Below are 18,002 nucleotides of genomic sequence, written 5' to 3' on the forward strand. Positions count from 1 at the left end.
TACGTGCTCAAGAATCAGCAAGAGTAAACACCTGGTTGTTTTATTGTCATACCAGGAATCCACTCCACATAATATTACCAGTTTTTCTCTGCTAGATGTATGAAGTTTTATTCACTTACTAAAAATTAAAAGTAGAGTCTATATGGAGTGGTATTCTTCAGTGTTCCCCTTCTCTTCTCGAGCAGCATCCACACTACATCTGTCAATCTTTCATTGCATGAAACTCTCTAAGTCAGTTGTGGTGTGGACAGTGAGTATCCAGGGATAGTATTCTCTCCACTTTATGGAAAGAAAGAAAAAAAAAGAAAATGTAATTTGACATAGCCTGTGAGATAGTGGACACTATAGGTTTATTATGTGGATTTTTTTAGAGACAGTTCTCTCCAGGCTATTAATTTTAAAAAAAACCAAAAACCTCTGATTCATAGAACCCCTGATCTGCAGATTTCTGGAAGTTAGAGGAACACGTCAGGAAAGTATAATGCGTGTTTGTCTTTTTCTTAATCCTCTTTTCTTATCTGACATCCCACTCAGGAATCAGACAAGCATGTTGAGCTAATCTCTTTTGGACTCAGTGTGTTACTTTAAAAGCTAAAGACTTAGTCCTTTCACTTGCTAATGAGCTGGCAATAGAATTTGGAGCTGCAAAGTGAAAAAAACAGATTTAGTTTAGTCTGTTTTCATAATCGTAGTGTACTGTTCCAGTAGTGAAATAGTTTTGCTGATGTTCTTGTCCCGTCTTAGAACTGGTGTTTTCTAACAGATCTTCACCTGCAGTATTTTCTAAAGGTTGTCCTTAGAATGAGGTGCAAGATCTTCAATTGAAATGTAGAGGGGTGCAGTTAAACCTAGCAGAACTTGCATTGACATTGTTACTCCAGAGCTCAGCTGCAAAATAAGATAGACAACATTAAACCATCCTAGTGTAGTTTCACTAAGACGATACTTTTACACCATGTGGGCTCAGTTACACTGCTACGAAGATGGTATTTGCAAATAAAGACTATTTTGCTTTGGAAGCTGTAACGAATCACCTGTAACACCAGTCTGTGTTAGTTACTGCCTCTGTCTAAACTTGGTTACAATGAAGAAGCTAACATCCGGAAGTGATGATAACTGGAAAATATTTTGTGCTTTAGTTTTGCTTCTGTCCATTCATTTATGAATTTAAGAGCTTTTTTTAATGTATCTTGATTGTATAATTATGTCCACATCTACCTAATTCACATCATCCAGCCAACATCATGTTCATAAATTCTACAAGGGAAAGTTAAAATTGTAGCTTTTCAGTACTTGTAATGTTATTCCACGAAGTAGAAAAAGAAAAAAATTATCGGTTAGTCACTATTTTTTACTGATTTAATATCATTTCTTTGAAGAGTGTATTTGTTATCTAGGACTATTTCTAGAACTGTGGAGTCAAATTATTTTTTTTAAGTTCCATCATATGTCACTTTAGTGAAAGATAGAAGTAAAAGGTTAGTGATTCAATATGAGTACTTAAAAATATTGTTCTTGGGTTGTCTGTTGGTGATGATGGTGAAGTAAAAAAACTATCTAAAAACGTTTTGTGGCTTGTATGCATAGAATATATGACAGTACTGTCTTTTTAGGTGGCGTGCAAGTAAGAGGAAATGTTCTATAACAGTGCATTAAGTTGCTCACTTAGCTAAAATACTTTCCTATTTAAGCAAACTTAAAGACTTAAGGAGAGAAGATAGAATACAATGGAGGGAACAAAAGAATTAAAAAGAGACAGGCTTTCCTTTCACTTTTTGTAGTATTCTCAGTTCCCATGTTTCACAGTATTTGGCTCCTTCTTACCCTATATCCTCTAGTCAAGTATGAAAACATGAGAAATGCATTCTTCTATACAATAAAAGTCATAATTCCAAAAGAGTACTTAACACCATGACCTGTGTTGACCGTTAGGGTTGAGAACGATGTTAAAAGGACAGCCTGCATTTATGTTTAGCGTACTAGGAAGTGCTGTATTATGTATAAGAAAAGACAAACTGTAACTGTACTTCAACTTAGTTTTGATAGACTAATACCAAAGCAGTGCAATGGTTTTTTGAGGATTCTAGTAGCCCTGTCGTTTCATTATTCTAAATCCAGTTCACTTTAACTATAAATTTCTATTAAATAGTTTTTAAAAAATCAGTTCATTGTGCAGCACTCTATAGTTACAGCACAAAATTAAGTCTGCCTGGAAGAGTGGCAAGTTAGAAGGTCAGTATTACAATATTATGTCCTACTCACTCCTTTTTTAGTGTCAAAGAGTCATGTGAAATGCTAGGAGGGGGAAATTAATTTCATGAAAGACACAAGAATGCAACTAAATTTAAAGCAGATGTTCATGTAGGATCTTGAAAAGTTACTTTAAAAGCAGGGTTTTGGTGTCCACGAGTATTCATTTTATCCTGGCGCAGTAGGTCTGTGTCTGTGTCTGCAATTCCTGTCAGGCAATTGCTCCTACTGAATGCTGTTCTGTGGTGCAAGTAGATGTTACTTCAGTACCAACCTAAGCAAATAGCTCTTGATTTATTAATCCACTGAATGTTTAAGAACATGCCTTTTTATTTTAAACATTATATTAGCCAGGCTATATTTAGAATCATTCCAATGAAATGAAATAACTGACTAAGGACATTTTGAATTATATTTTGAAACTGCTAGTGAAACAGCAAGAAATGTAAGTTTAATTGGTACTTCAATCCATGATTTACAAAAATTACAAAGCAATAAAAATTATGGACAGCGCTAACAGTTGACAGCAGGAAAATCGACAGGGAAAAAACCCTGTAACTTTAACTTTCATTACTGAATAATGCTTTTCAGTATAAATAATAACATAGTACCTTCATTGGATTAGTTATTGTTTGGATTTAAAATATTTGGCAAAGAATTCTGAATACTGGCCTACAGAGTCATATTTCTTGATGGTCTTCACTTGTATTTTCATTGAAAAATCTGATTGCCATAGAAGACTTGGAGTACAGTGGTTGGTCCTGCAGTTTTGGTAACTATGAAATAGAGAATTTGTGACAGGGAAGAACTCTCTTCACTCTTCCTTTTGCAAGGGAAGTATTGACTCATAGATAATATATATTTTTCTGGGGTTTGTTCTCATTATTTGCTAAAATTAAATTATACTTTCCCAGTATCTTAAGGAATATTGCTTCTTATGTCTCTTACTTTTAAAGGAAGCTAGAAAAGTAAATGAGTCACAGGACATATTTTCAATATGTACTTTACTAAAGAGCTAAATATAGGCCTGCTGGTGTGTATTACTTGAATATCTGCTTGGTTGGGTCATCTTTTTTTTTTTTATTCTCCTTCCCTTTTACTAAAAGCCCCTCACTTTTTCCCCAGTTTGCTTGCTTCGACCAAGTCTATCTGATATTTTTCTATGATGATAACCAGATAAACAACATACGGTGTCATTCCTGATCAGTACAGTTTGTGACAATATGACATCCTCACACAAAATGTTTATTTGAGCCCAAGGTGTCTCAGTTTGTTTTGGTGGTTTTCTCTTCGGCATACAGTATAGATTGTTAGTTGCATCCATCTGACTGCAATATACTATAATTATGAATTTGCATTAATGAAACCACTATCACTTAGCTAGAGACTTATTTGTTGTCTTGCTTGGGCTATAAATATTATAAATATATTTAAATAAAATATTGAAATATAATACTATAATATAATATATTATCTATAATATATATTATAGATATATATTTAAATATAAAAGGCTTTTTTTGTAAATGTAATTTTGAATTTGCAAAGTCACTACACCATTCAAACATAAAACAAGAAAAGGCATAAGCACATTCTATCTTCTCTTGAATTGCTCTTCTGTGGTCACAGATGTCAGTGTCATGTACACATTACTTTAACAATGTATTTGTCAGTCTGGTTAACCCCCTTTCATTTTTCTGGTTTTACAGGCAAATCGTACCTGCCCGATTTGTAGAGCTGATGCTTCAGAAGTGCATCGTGATTCAGAATGACCAATCTAAGAGCACAAATCTGGTTTGGGTGTTTCTGGTCACATGTATATATGAACTCTCTATTGAATTTACCTACCCATGTGGCTTCCAGCCTACCCTTTATACAAAAGGGTCAATGGACCTTACTTTGCACTGTGTGACTTAATCAATTATAAAGCTTATAACTAGTCTTCACAGTTACGGGATTGTTATACTAACAAGTGTGATTGGAACTCCAAAGATTTTTTTTTAGCTTAATTTTGTGTGTGCACTAACATTCCCTGGGTTTTGTGTGATCATTCCAAGTATTGCTGCGAGATTACTGTGGATGTGATCTTTTAGCATGTGCTTTTATATAAAAGAAAAAGAAAAAAAAAAAAAGTGGTAGCTCCAAACAATATAGCAATCTACCTTATATAGAGCCTTCAGATACTGTGAGTGGGGATGAATGGTGTGAATGTGTGTTTGCCTGAGAGAGGGTGAGTGAAGCGTGCTTGTGACTGGGTGTGCCTGCGTGTTTGAGAACCTATATACCAGCATGTACTGAGAACGTATGTGTGTAGTAATAATTATGCTGCAATGTATAATCTTGTGTGTTATTTAAACAGTACTAGTACTGTACACTGGTTCCTTTCCTTGTGTTTGCAGTTGCACACTGAATGCGATGGGTGCAGCAATTACAGACATTAAGTATTTTGTCCCCAATGTACTTACAGGTGTAAAGACCTTTCTAACTACTACTATTCAAACAGCTGTTATGCTTCCCCTTCACTGGAGGCTTTAAGTGTGTACCACTAAAGAATGCATTGATTCTTCATACATGAGTAACCTTGGGGGTTTTATCATATGTTACAAAGTCTGGATTTTTTAATGGCTGATTTACAAGTTATTTTATCAATGTAGAGTCACAATATCACATTTAGCAATATTAATGTTTTCAATTGCTGAAATATATCAATGTTTTTCTGTTTTCCTTTTAAATTTTTCTAGCTGAGTTTACCAGTTATGTGTTTCTTTCATGAAAGGAAGCAGGAAATACACTGAGGGTGTCCTGGTCTTGTGGAACAGCTCTTAACTTTTGCCCATTGTACTTGCTAAGGACATAATCTTTTAGCTTATAACATTGGCTTTTCGTTCTTTGTCATCTGCAAGGAAATTGGTATGTAACTAAAATAACTTGTAAAAGGTTACAATTTTATTCCTGCAACTTCATGAATAAAATACATTTTTTAGCATTTTCTCAGAGAAGTAGAATTTCATATTTCTTTCACCCTATCACAAGAGGAGGTAGGTTTTGGTGATAACCTGCAGAATTCAGTTGCCCTGATGCTGCTTCTTTCCCTTCCTTATTTCATGATGAGTGTAATAGGAAGAAGGAACTCCTAGGTTTTTGCAATCAAGTTTCCAGACTGCTCCGCTAGAGGAGAAATTTGGAATACTTTCCAGAACAGTGCTGTGAAAAAGGAGGGGATAATGATTATTCAAGTGCTCTGAATAATATTTTATTTGGGACATTGAAAAAAAATGAGCTTTTTTTTGTAATATTCATGCTGTTAACGTCTCTGATGTGTTCTAGCAAAATATTTAGGTCTGCATATACCGCAATTGTTAAAAGGATGCACTTTTTGTAAGGAAACTCTTCTCACAAATTCAGTGTCATTTCTTTGGTTGCAGCAACAGCACAAGTGTGGCACAATTGCTACAACTTGCTGCCAGTCTCAGCTTTAAGTTTATTCTTTATAATTTCTGATGCTTTTGTATGCTGCTATGCTTTAGTATCAGTTAAAATTTCAAACAGTGTTAGATGTTCTTCATGCTGGTTTTCCTCTTTGAAGATTTTACAGACCAGTCACAGCTTTTGGTGCAGCTAAATAAAAGCACAATATTGCCCTGTTTCAGATGTTTTTTTCCCTCTGTTTAATTATGCAGGTAGTTCTCAAAAACAGTGACGCCTTCTGTACCTGACCTTACTTAGGAACACTAAATAAACAAAAATGCTGTTACTTCAAAATACTAGAATTTCTTTTTCCTCTCTTCCAGTGGAGTTAAAGAATAGACTTTTCACAATAGCACCTAGCAGGTTAAATTACATGTAATAAAATTTATTTTTTTAACAAATAAAATCATGTTTAAAAAGCATATGCCACGTATGTCTTACAAAACTTAGCCTCTTTTATATAACTGCAAAAGAAAAAGAATCCATGTAAGATTTAAACATGACTAACATTTCTGTGTTTACTGAATACCCAGTATTCAGTTCAAAGCATGGAAAGAGGGTACTTTTTCTAAACTTGATACAAGTGAACAAGACACATACTTCTGAAGCTGAGGGAAAGTAGTTCTCTTTCTGGAACTGGAGAAATGTCCCTTTTCCCCCACTAAAATTCAGTGAGACAATGGGAGATCTAGGAGATGGAGGGTCTAAGTTGGTAAAATCCTGCAATTAATTGTTGCACTCTTACGGCTCATCTCTTCTGGAATGGTTCTTCAGTTTGCTTGGATGAATGGGGACTTGCTTCTCGTGTTTAGTGTGTACAAAGAGCACACATGCTTATGTTTTGAATTAGCTCAGACAGGGTACAACCACATCTTCTGTGGTGGCTGTCAAGGGCAGGGGATTTTTGTTCAGCTCTTAACTGCCACGTATTATGCACAGCTACCGTGGTGCCTGACAGCACCTGAATTCAGCAACACTTATGTTCATTGCCTTTCTGCCATTCAATGACTCTTTTTTTCTCCAAAAAAACAAAAATATCTAACCTCCATTATGTTTGCTATATCATATTGGCACTGCTGTGTTTTTTTGCATAAACTGTCAATTTAACTTGACATTTTGGTAGATATCAAGGCCTACAGATAATTCCAGTGTCTCTTTTTTTGCCTTTCTTTAGAAAAAGAAGTAAGGCCATGTGTTGTATGCCATTTTGTAGAGGCTCTTGAATGTGACTTCACAGGTATTAATGCAATGCATAATACTTGGGATGAGACTTACCAACTGTTTCAATTGTAGAAAACAGTTTCAACTGAGTTATCTTTGGGCCTTTGTAAAAGCTGTGGTTTTTTCCTTTGGTACATTGTTACCTCATTTTGCTACTTGTGTTTCAGACTTGCTAATTATTATGAAAGCTTATGGTTTTTGTTGAAATCATATTTTGTTAAGTGTTTTCTTTAAATCATATGCTATTGTATCATTTAACATGTAGTTTTAAATGTATTATAAATATCTGTAACCAAATCATTTGAAGGCTTGATAAATTTTTAACAAAATTTGTACATTTTTTATGAGAGTTACTAGTAATGCTTTACTAGGTAGTGCAATGAATTTTTATTTTTAATCCCTGTGCCCAATTTTGGAGTTGAGAGAGGTGTTCGGTAATAAATGTATGATGTACACTTACACAATTTTGTCCTGTTCTTTCTCTGAGGAGTGCATGGTTTTCTTTTATTACTGGGCATATTTCTGTGCATCATCATGCAAATTGAAATATTACTGGCAACAGCCACTTGTGTTGTAGGTGTTTTGCCACCTTAACTGTAGCACACAACCTTTTCTTTATTCGTATGTTGAGACAGCCTCAGAAACTGATCGGAAATGCTGTACCATATTTCTGAGAGTTGAGAATTCAGCATACTCAAAGCCTTGTGTTCTAAAGATCTTATTACTTAGTCAGAAGAAACTTTGCAGGGATGAAGGTGCTTCTTAGGCATACTATTTGCACTGTGAATCAGCTGAAGAGATGTGTTACACTTTTGCAGTGCCCTAAGAGTGATAAGTGATGCATCCTGAATTATAATGGTTTCATTAGCCAGGGTCACACAAGAAACTGGTAGTAAAACAAAACCAAAAAGAAAGAAAAAAAAAAAAGGAGTTGTGGATTTTGGTTTTCAGATAATGTAAACTAATTTGACAAATGTAGTTTTTGAAGAGGTTTTCATTTACATAGGACATTTAATAGCTGCATCTATAGCAGGTGTTCTAGGTACTCAGACATATTTGAAGATTAATTTATACTTTTGAGAATCCTTATGCAGGTTCACACACATACCTTTTGGATTTGGGAGATGCTGGAAAAGAGAAAGGTATCAATCTGTGAGCTCAGATATTTGCAGAGTCACATTTTTTGCAGGTGAGTATATTGCAGAGCAGCTTCCAGCATCATCAGTAGGACATCATGGACTGGCCATGACCAGTCCTAGCCTGAAGAGCAGAACTGCCCTGCTTCTCTCTCCTGATCTCGTCTCTGCTCCCCACCTTTGTGTCACAGCATCTCAGTCTCTTCCTCAGCCTGTGCAGTGTCTGTCTTTGCTCACAATCCTGTGTTACCACTCCTTGAGACTCCCCTGGCATTCTCATCAATTAGCTACAATTTCTGTTGCTAACTTCTAGTAAATCATATCACTACCACCAGATACTGCATCCTGTGTGCTCTTTTGTGATTCTGTTTTCCTTTCTTGTTTTCAACTACTGCCTATGCTCTAGTTTCTCCATCTCATTTCTCTGCTGTAACCCTCCTTCTCCTACAGCTCACACTGTGGTGCACACGACCATCTGACTTTTAGATGTGGTATTTCCTTGCTACTGATTCTCCTTGCAAATTTGTGATTTGCATGCCCACAGTGCTTACCAGCTGATTCAGGAATGACAGCATGCTTAAGAAAATACAGAATTCCTCATTTCTTATTTAGTCTTACATGTGCAATGGACAGGTTTGGCTTTTCAGGAGCAGTGGCACTGCTGCAGCTTTTGTCCAATTCTAGCCTTTGCTAACCTTGGTAGGTGTAGGTGCATTTATTTAACAGCATAAGGCTCTTCCCTTGTCTATGATTCTTTGAGGAGCTAGGGTACACTTCCAAATCAGCTGTCCTTGTCCTTAAAGGGAACTTCAGCTTGCCAGAAATCAACTGGGAGCCATCACACAGCTAGTACAACCCAGGTTGTAACATTCTTAAAAACCTTGGTGACTGCTTTATAGAAGTGAACAGAGCCAGCTGGGAAAGATTCCCTCCTTGACCTACTGCTTGTCAACAGAGAGGATCTTGTGAGTGGAGATTAGTTCCATCTTGGCCACAGTGACCACAAAGTAGTTAAAATCTTTGTTGATGTGAGAGAAAATCCCAGCAAAACCTCAGCTCTGGACATGAGGAGAGCAGACTGTTCAGGGAACTAGTAAGTAAAATCTCTGGGAAAATGTTTGGGTAGATGCTGGGGTCCATCAGTGCTGGTCACTTTTTAAATATCACCTAGGGACACAGTAACAGGCAGTTCCTAAGTGTTGGAAGTCAGGCAGGTGAGGCAGGCCAGCTTGGCTGAGCAGGCATCTTCTCTTGGAAATAAGGCAAAAAGTAAGGTATATGCCCAGTGGAAGTAAGGTCAGGTAACGTGGGGAGAATGCAGAGATGCTGCTTCCCACTTAAGTGAGAAAATTTGTGCAGCCAAAGCTCAACTGGAGTGGAAGCTGGCCAGAAACAGGGACAATAAAAACAGTCCTTTCAAAGATATTAATTGCAAAAGGCAGTGTTGAAGTAATATCAGCCTCTTACAGAATGAGTAAGGTCGCCTCACAAACAGGGATGGGGCAAGGCAGATGTGTTAAATGTGTTCTTTGCCTCTGTCTTTTAACACAGATAATGGGCCAGGGATGACGGACCCCCAGGGGGGTCTCAGTGCCCTGAGCTGGAGGACCGTGACTGTGAGAAAGATCAGTTTCCTTTTGACCCTGAATTTGTGCAGGATCTTCTCCATCTGGATCCCTGCAAATCTATGGGGCCTGATGGGATTCATCCAGGAATCCTCAAAGAGCTGGCTGATGTCATCACAAAGCCTCTCTCCATAGTTTTTGAGCAGTCTTGGGAATCTGGAGAGGTTCCAGCTGATTGGAAGCTGGTGAACATTATCCCAATTTTCAAGAAGGAAAAAAAGGAAGACTCCTGAAACTACAGTGAAGTCTCATTTCACTGCTGGGTAGAATTGTGAAAAAGATTTTTCTGGGAGTACTGAAAAACATTTGAAGGATGACCCAGTCATCAGTCACAGCCAGCACGGCTTCAGGAGGAGAAAGTTCTGCTTGTCCAACCTGATTTCCTTCTGCTGCAACATAACCCAAGGGGAACCCAAGCTTGCTTCTACAGCAAGCTGCCAAGGGAAGACAGGTGATGTAATCTTTTTGGATTTCAGTAAAGCTTTCCATACTGTCTCTGTCAGTATCTTTCTGGACAAAACATCCAGCACAGACCTGGATGAATACATCAATAATGGGTGAGCAACTGGCTCATGGGTCAGGTGCAAAGGGTTACAGTGAATGGGTGACATCAGACTGGTGACCTGTCACTGGTGGGGTTCCACAGAGCTCCTTCCTTAGCCCTGTGCTCTTCAACAGCTTCATAAATGACCTGGGCACAAGACTGGAAGGGATACTAAGTAGGTTGGCCAACAACATTCATGCAGCCCACTGAAGCCCAGACTAGCTCTTAGAACTCCAGTGCTGCGCCAGGAGTGGGGAACAGCTGGGCCTTGGGTTCTGCCCACAGCTGAACCTGAAGAGCCACTTGCTCTCCAGTGCAGATAGAGACAGTGACAGGGAGTGGGTGAAGGAGAAAGGAGGAGACGCTTCATCTTGAGGTTCCACAGGGAAGGGTTTATTCCCAGTGAAGGGAGTAAGGTAAGAGAGCCCCAAGCACCACTCTGTGCGGGTTTTTAAACAGCCTCGCCTTAGGCGCGGTTACAAACAATCATCCAATGGGGAATCTTCAGGGGAGGAGTGAGGGGAATACATCACTGTATTGGGTCCAATCAGGACTGATGGGAGGAGAGGGTAGGTCACATGGGGCCAATGGGGTGTCAAGGTTTAGGGGAATTCCAAAAGGATGTCATAATCAGGGATCAGCCCAAGGGGAGAGTGACAGGGAAGGTTCAGGAAAAAGGGACTGGGTTGCCTTGACAGGTGGGACAAGAAGCTGGAACAAAGGGCGAAGAAAGGCATGAGGGACAGCTTTGAGGGAGGGTACAAATCAGGGGTGAACCAACTTTGGGGAGAATATAGGGGTACAACAGAACAAACCATTAAACAATAAACTAAAACAAACGTGAATTGCAACAAACACTAAATTGGGAAAGCTGTCTACTCCCTCAGAGGCCTTGCAGAGAAACCTGGACAAATGAGAGGGCTGGCCAAGCATCATCTGTATGAGGTTCAGTGAGGGAAAGTGTCAGATTCTGTGCCTAGCAGCCCTGTGTGTGTGCATAGATAGGCATTAGAGGCTGGAGAGTAGCTCCATGGAAAGGGACCATGGAAAGGGACCTGGGGGTCCTGACTGACAAGTTGAACATGACAGTGAACAGCAGTGCACTGGCAGCCAGAAGGGCCACCTGTGTCCTGGGGTGCAGCAGGCACAGAATCACAGTCAGGCAAGGGAGGGGATTGTCCCGCTTTGCTCTGCACTGGGGCAGCCTCACCTCGAGTGCTAGGGGGCAGTTCTGGGTGACATAATATGAAAAAGACATTAAGCTTTTGGAGAGTACTCAAAGGGTGGCAATGACACTGGTGAAGGGTCTGGAGGTGAAGCCATATGAGGAGCAGCTGGAGGTCACTTGGTCTGTTCAGTTACAAGAGACTGAGGGGAGACCTCATTGTAATTTTCAACATCCTCACAAGTGAAGGGGCGGGCACTGATCTTTTGACTCTTGTGACTAGTTGACAGGACATGAGGAAATGGCATGAAGCTGACTCAGGGGAGATTTAGGTTGCATTATTAGAAAAGGTTCTTCACCCAGAGGATGTTTGGGCACTGGAACAGGCTCCCCAAGGAAGTGGTCACAGCACCAAGCCTGACAGAGTTCAAGAAAGGTTTCGGCAATACTCCTGGGCATCTGATGTGATTCTTGGGGATGGTGCTGTGCAGGACCAGGAGTTGGCCAGAATGATCCTGATGGATCCCTTCCAAGTCAGCATATTCTATGAGTTTGTGAATTACCATCCACAAAGCTCTATGCTTTTTCAAACACACAAATATTCTATTTGTGAGCCATCAGTTCTGAAATGCCTATTCTGCCTAACACAGTCTCATGTGCTGGCCTTTGCAGTGGATTGCATCGCACCACTTAACACATCACTGTGTCTCAAAGTGCTATTTCCAGTTGTGAAAGAACTCTGGTACCATCAGACTTCTAGCACTTAGAAAAAAATTCAGCAAATCTTCATTTTGATATGGACATCTTGGAAAGGCTCATCCTGGCACTGCTAGAAGAGTCTAAAGTTAAGAGTGGTGCAGATGCCCAAGCCAGCACAGTCCTCCATAATAAATGTCCTGGGAGACACCCCACCAAGTTCCTCTGTCTCATTGTTTCTTCCCATAGATCTGTGTGTGCAGGAGGATCATTTTTACCACACCATGTTTGCTAGGGTTTGGAGAATGTTTTTTTCGACAGGCGATTAAGGGAAGAATATGGAGAGAGAAGTTAAGCAGCAATTCACAGCTCATTTGAGTACTAGGATCTTGGGCCATCATATAGTCTTATTTAAAAACTGAAGATCAATCTGTGAGTTCAACAAGAGAAACAAGACGGAACTGTACTCAAAACAAGGAATGATTTTTTTTTTTTTTATGTGCAACAGACTAGTAATGAAATTAGATACATAGACCATAATGTTTATATGGTTTACCATCTTCAAAAAAAAAATCCTTAGCAAGTAGCTGTGATAGTTTTGCATAGTAATTAGGAAGTATTTCTGTAAAAATTCATGAAACAATCATGCTAATTGAAGGAAGTAATTATGCATGCTGGTGCTGCTAAAACACATTTTTGCAACATCTGAAGCATTGGTTCTCTCTCTCTCAGCTTGCTCTTGCTCTGCAATTTACTGACCTGCTGTTGATCATAGACCATATCCCTCCTGTGTACACAGGTTATTTCTACTCTCTTGAACCTTTCTACCCAGATCTAGTCCAACCTGCAGGGCCAGGAGCACTTTGGGCCTTGTATGATTTCATTTTGCTTGGCCTTATGGCATTTTGCTATGTCTTTTCCTTCTGAAGAGCAAGGCCAAATTTAAAATCTAGTTACTGCAAATTGCTTTTCATCTTCCTCTGTATACCATTGCATCTTGGACCAGCTTGAACAGATTTAAGGAAACAGAGCAGGGAAAGGAGGTTGCAGAGCATGAAAAGAAGTGATTGCACTTCGTCTTTAAGACTTCAGCATGGAGAATGATCAGTTTGCCACAAAAGGAGTAAATGCAGTTAAATACTACAAATGACACAGCATCAAAAAATAAACATGTCAGTGTTGGTCTTGGATGGTTGCTCACTCGCATGCTAAAATGAATTCTATGACCAGACCATCTGTCTGTTATTAATGGAGTGTCTCATTCAACAAAGGAATATGCTTCTACAATGCACAATTATTAAGTGTACAAAAGGACAGGAAACCATACAACTTCTGTAGGGTTTGACATTTACTGCTGAATATCAATACCAGATGCTGAGGAAGTCACAGGGAGCACAATCACAGTGATGAATTTGTATGGTCATGTAATTCTGTGTACCCTCATTTTTGTGTAATGTCCTCAACAAGTCAAGTTGCATCAATTTACTAATAGAAGATGAGTGAAGCAGATAAAGAATTATTGTGTGACTTCAGTTTACCGCAGGGTGGGGGAATGGGGGACGATGTGGGGGACCCTAGAGATGAGAGCCAGAAGCAAAAGCCTTCGGGTCATATGGAATGATTAGCTGCTAAATTCATCCTGAGGTAGCAGGTAGGAGTGCTATTTTGACTGAACTCTATACCTGAAGTGAAAGGTACAATCTGTCTGAATCCATTAAGAAAAGAAACAATGATCTGCTTTGGTAAATCTTTCTCAGGGTGTGAGAAATTCAGAGCACAGACAAGATTTGCTGAATTAAGGATACTATTTGCTGATTAATGAGACTATGCCTTGGGAAACCCCTTATACCAAATACCCCCAGGCTCTGGTCCTCCTGGGGATTGTCTTAGCGAGCCCATCATTTTGCTTATGATGGATTTTGCAAGATCTGATGCCGGGGGAATCTCAGCATCAAGTGTCACAGATCACAGCATCCCTGAGCTTCAGAAACACTGCTGAGTCTGTTGGCTAGAATTTCTGCCCTCATTTCATGGACTGTTAGGTAGGTGGCTCTGTAGGAGAGTGGAAATGGAAGACACACTTCCATTTAGTTCATGTTTTGGGATCTGTAGGAAAAAAACGAGCCAAAGAGAGGTTGAGAAGACTATACCCAGGGGCTTTCACAAGAAGCCCATGGTGCTCTGTGCCCGTTGGATGAGGCAAAATTTATTCACCAACAGAAGACTTCCAGTCTCCCTAGGAACTGCAGATGGCAGCAATTCAACAACTAATTCCTTCTGCACGGGGCATTGCCTCCACTGCACTGAGAATCTGACTGTGTCTCAGAGCTGCAGTTTCAGAACACAAAACGTTCAAACACAGCGCGAGTTCTACACACTCCCAGTCCTCCTCCTCCCTTTTGTCTTCCCCCACTTCCCGACATGGTGTGTTTTCCCTTTGGTAGTGGGAGGGATCATGGTTTATTGCCAAGCTGAACCAGTTTCCTGCCTGTTGTGACAATGACAGTGCAGAACAGCAGAGGACAATATTGCAGAGCTAAGGACAATATTGCTGCCAATGTGACAAAGCTCCTTGTAAGCTGTGCAGCCAGCTCAGCCTTGATGCCACATGGTACTGCTGGGGGGAAACTGTCTCTAAGCTCTTTCTTAGATGCTATAGAGGGTGCTGTGGATGTTGCAGAAAGTGTTGAATCTTTTACAGAGAAGCTGAAGCTGAACCTCTGTGGCACAACCAGGACATTATTACATTAGGTAATACCTTTCTACCTCAGAGATATTGCTGGCATTGCTGTTAGGTGAATGGGACCAGGAGTGCTTTTCTCCTCAGAGGGCTATCCAGAGGGACAGGGTCACTGTGGCAAAAATGGGCTGCAAATTGACAGCAAGCAAAGTGTGCTAGGCACAGTCCTCAAACAGGGAGTGTTCTGCTTGGCATAATTTCTGCCCTGCAGGTACCAACATTTTCCATGAAAGCCAGACTCTGTGAAAAGGAAAGTGGTGTGTAGGAGCATATTTCATTTTGAAAGGGTGGTTTCTATGTGAGTTGTTCATAAATGGCATAATTTCATTGAGAGGGTATCTAAATTATGGCAGATTGAGGTGTAGATGTATTGGTTTGGTTTTGAATACAAGTAAGGCAGGGCTAAGTATGTATATGCAGCTGTGGCTACCATTACTTCTCAGTAAAAATTACATTATTATTATAGAATAATTCAATTTTTACATAGTAACTCACCTCTTGCACATCAGATGGTACATAAATGGTACCTACATAGCTGCTGAAATTCCTGGACTCTTTTTTCCAAAAATCTGCAGCTGTTATCTGCCACAGCTTGGTGGGCCAGTTTCTATTTCCCTGGGAATTTTCTGGGGAGATCTGTTACATGCCGTTTGGGTAGGAACTTCAGCTGCTGTACTTTGGGCCCTGAAAGACAACCATCTGTTACTCAGGCAAGAACCACCTGCTCTGCAATTGGCAGTGTCGAGCAAGTTTTACAAAGAACTGATCACCAGGATAACATGGCTAAGCAGAAGACAGAGAGAACACCTATTTTAAGAAAATTTCAGTTCCCGATGAATGCAGATGGATTTCAGTGCTACCTTTACTGGGCTGTCCTAGGAGAGTGTTTTTGATGCTACTGTTCATCAATAACCTGGTGAACAATTAAAATAGAAAAAACAGAAAGTGAACTCAGAATGTTGTCATAAATAGAGGTAGATGGGAAAAGATAATACAGGGGGGAAAAAAGATCTTTGTCTTACTGCCATTTAGAGCATTTTCTGCAGCAAACAGGATGTCATAGAAAGAATCCATGGCTGAAGTCAGAGAAAAAGAGAAAATAAGAAAATAAAATTAAGTCAGCACAAAATAGAGTGAGTGAGCATGTGGGATGCATAGATAAGAATGCCAAGCAGAAATTCTACATCTCCTATCCTTAAGTGGAAATCCCTTTCCCAGCTCCATATCCAGACTGTGTGTTTTCATTGAAACTTGCATTCTCTTGCCAGCTGTTTTCTTCCAACTAAACCACATGAAACCAGTCTTCCTTGATCTGAGCATCTCCAAGCTGTATATGCAGCCTGTATCCTCTCTGGGACTTGGAACACCAGGTGCTAGAGAATTCCTCTCCTGCCTGTGACAGCAGGAGCATCACTAGGGCTTTGCTGAGAGTTGTTTGCCTTGAACCTGGGAGTTGCCCATAGCAGAATGTCATCTTCCTCAGCCCTCAGCTCACACCAGTCAGTGAAGAGTGATTCCTGGGCTCCAGGCTGTGGTTGCCCACACGAGGCACTTGCGTGATGCGGAACTCCCTGCACTGGGGTGGGCAGGTGGCTCTGAAACTCCTGCCTGTCATCAAAAGGCAAATAAGCAGGAAGTCTGCGGGGACGCTGGGGGAGTGTCCTGTGGCAAGCAAGAGCATGTGACTGAAGAGGAAGGGAAGGAGCCAGTTACACTCTAATTCTGTCCTGTCAGCTAGTTTTCGGTTGTGGTACCATGCTTTGAAGGGTGACTGGGAGACCAGAAAGCCTGTGTAATAAAAGTGTTTTGCTTGCAGCACAAAATCTGAAGGAAAGCAATGAATTAGAATTGGTCTGTTTTATGTAAGTATTGAGTGCCTTGTTTCACAGGGGGTCTGGGACAGGGCTCCTCCTGCTCTGAAGGCTTTCAGTGCCAAAGCCAAGGGTAAACTCTGACAGATACTGCTAAGGCCAAATCCATGGCTTGAACTGTGGCCAAGGTGCAAGAGGAGATGTTCACTTGTCCATTGTCAGCATGGAAGTACTTTATGCTGTAGGGAGGTGCAAGAAGAGGGATGAGGAGTAGCAAGGTTCAAAGAGATGCTCTTCTGAGATGCTGAACACATGACTGGGGATATTTAGGGATACCCAAAAACTAACCCAACCCCTGCTGGCACAGGTAGCCCAGGATAGAGGGTAGAGCAGCATCTCCCTCTAAATTTAACTGGGGAGTTTTTTTTTTTTTTATTCAGACCCCAAAACAGGGAAAGAGAAGGGGCATGCAGCTGAGGCTGGTAATGTGCCCCTATTCCCTGCATGTGTGCTGCCTCCCAAAGGAGGTGCGGGCTAATCCCACGCCCTTGGACTCTTCATTCTCCCCTTTTTCTGTCTTTAATTTCCTGTCCTCTGTCTGAGGTCGCTGTGCTGCCAGCAACAGTTGTCCAGGCTGAGAAAGGCTTGTTGGGTCATATTGTGGACGTCTCTGCCCTCTGCCTTTACTAGTTTCAGGGAAAGCTGGGAAGGAACACCTAGGAATGCATTCCCAGGTGCCAGCCTGCTGCCAGAGAGCTGCTCTCAGCCCTCACCCACCCAGAATGAGCATGAAGTGCAGGTGTATCAGAGTGTCTTTGGGGAACCCTTGCCCAGACAGGGTGGCTAGCTGCAGTTGCAGGCTGGGCTACCATCTCTCCAGAAGTTATTCTGGAGAAATACCATCCTTGAAGGAAGACCCGTGTCTTTTCTGCCTCTTCTTCCTCCCTCACGAGCTGATGGATTTGGGCTTGGGAATTCAAAGCAAATGTTTTCAAGTCTCCACCAATATTTCCAATGTCATGGTATTTGGCAAACTGGGAGACTTTGGTGTTTGGTACCTGTTTCTGTACAAGCAGCCAGAGAAGCAGCTCAGTGAGGCCAGTGCACATGGCTTATACTGAGGTGCCGGCATCTGAAAGGGTCATACAGCACCAGGGTGAAAAGGCTCAAGGAGCTGTTAATGAGCCTAGCTGTGGGCTTCCCAGGACAAAAGAGATATGGACGTACAGGCAAAGGGCCAGTGAAAGGACAAAGGATGGTTGCTGCCGTGCCACAGTGTGGCAAACACCTACCTATTTGGAGGTAGCAAACAGGAGGGGAAGGAGTTTAAATTTCAAAAAACCACT

The 18,002-nt window shown here is 40.7% G+C and overlaps 1 protein-coding gene across 5 annotated transcripts in view; it reads left to right on the plus strand.

The window, feature by feature from the left end:
* The window catches only part of RNF38 (ring finger protein 38), a 114,909-nt gene extending 107,511 nt beyond the window's left edge, over positions 1-7,398 (plus strand). For all 5 annotated transcript variants that reach the window (XM_038124538.1, XM_038124539.1, XM_038124540.1 and 2 more), the window contains one exon: positions 3,960-7,398. In XM_038124538.1, coding sequence (XP_037980466.1) covers positions 3,960-4,022 — 63 coding nt within the window. In that variant the 3' untranslated portion in view covers positions 4,023-7,398. The remainder of the gene's footprint in view (positions 1-3,959) is intronic.
* The last annotated feature ends 10,604 nt before the right edge of the window (positions 7,399-18,002 follow it).

This window comes from Motacilla alba, chromosome Z (genome assembly GCF_015832195.1).
Source record: "Motacilla alba alba isolate MOTALB_02 chromosome Z, Motacilla_alba_V1.0_pri, whole genome shotgun sequence".
NCBI lineage: Eukaryota > Metazoa > Chordata > Aves > Passeriformes > Motacillidae > Motacilla > Motacilla alba.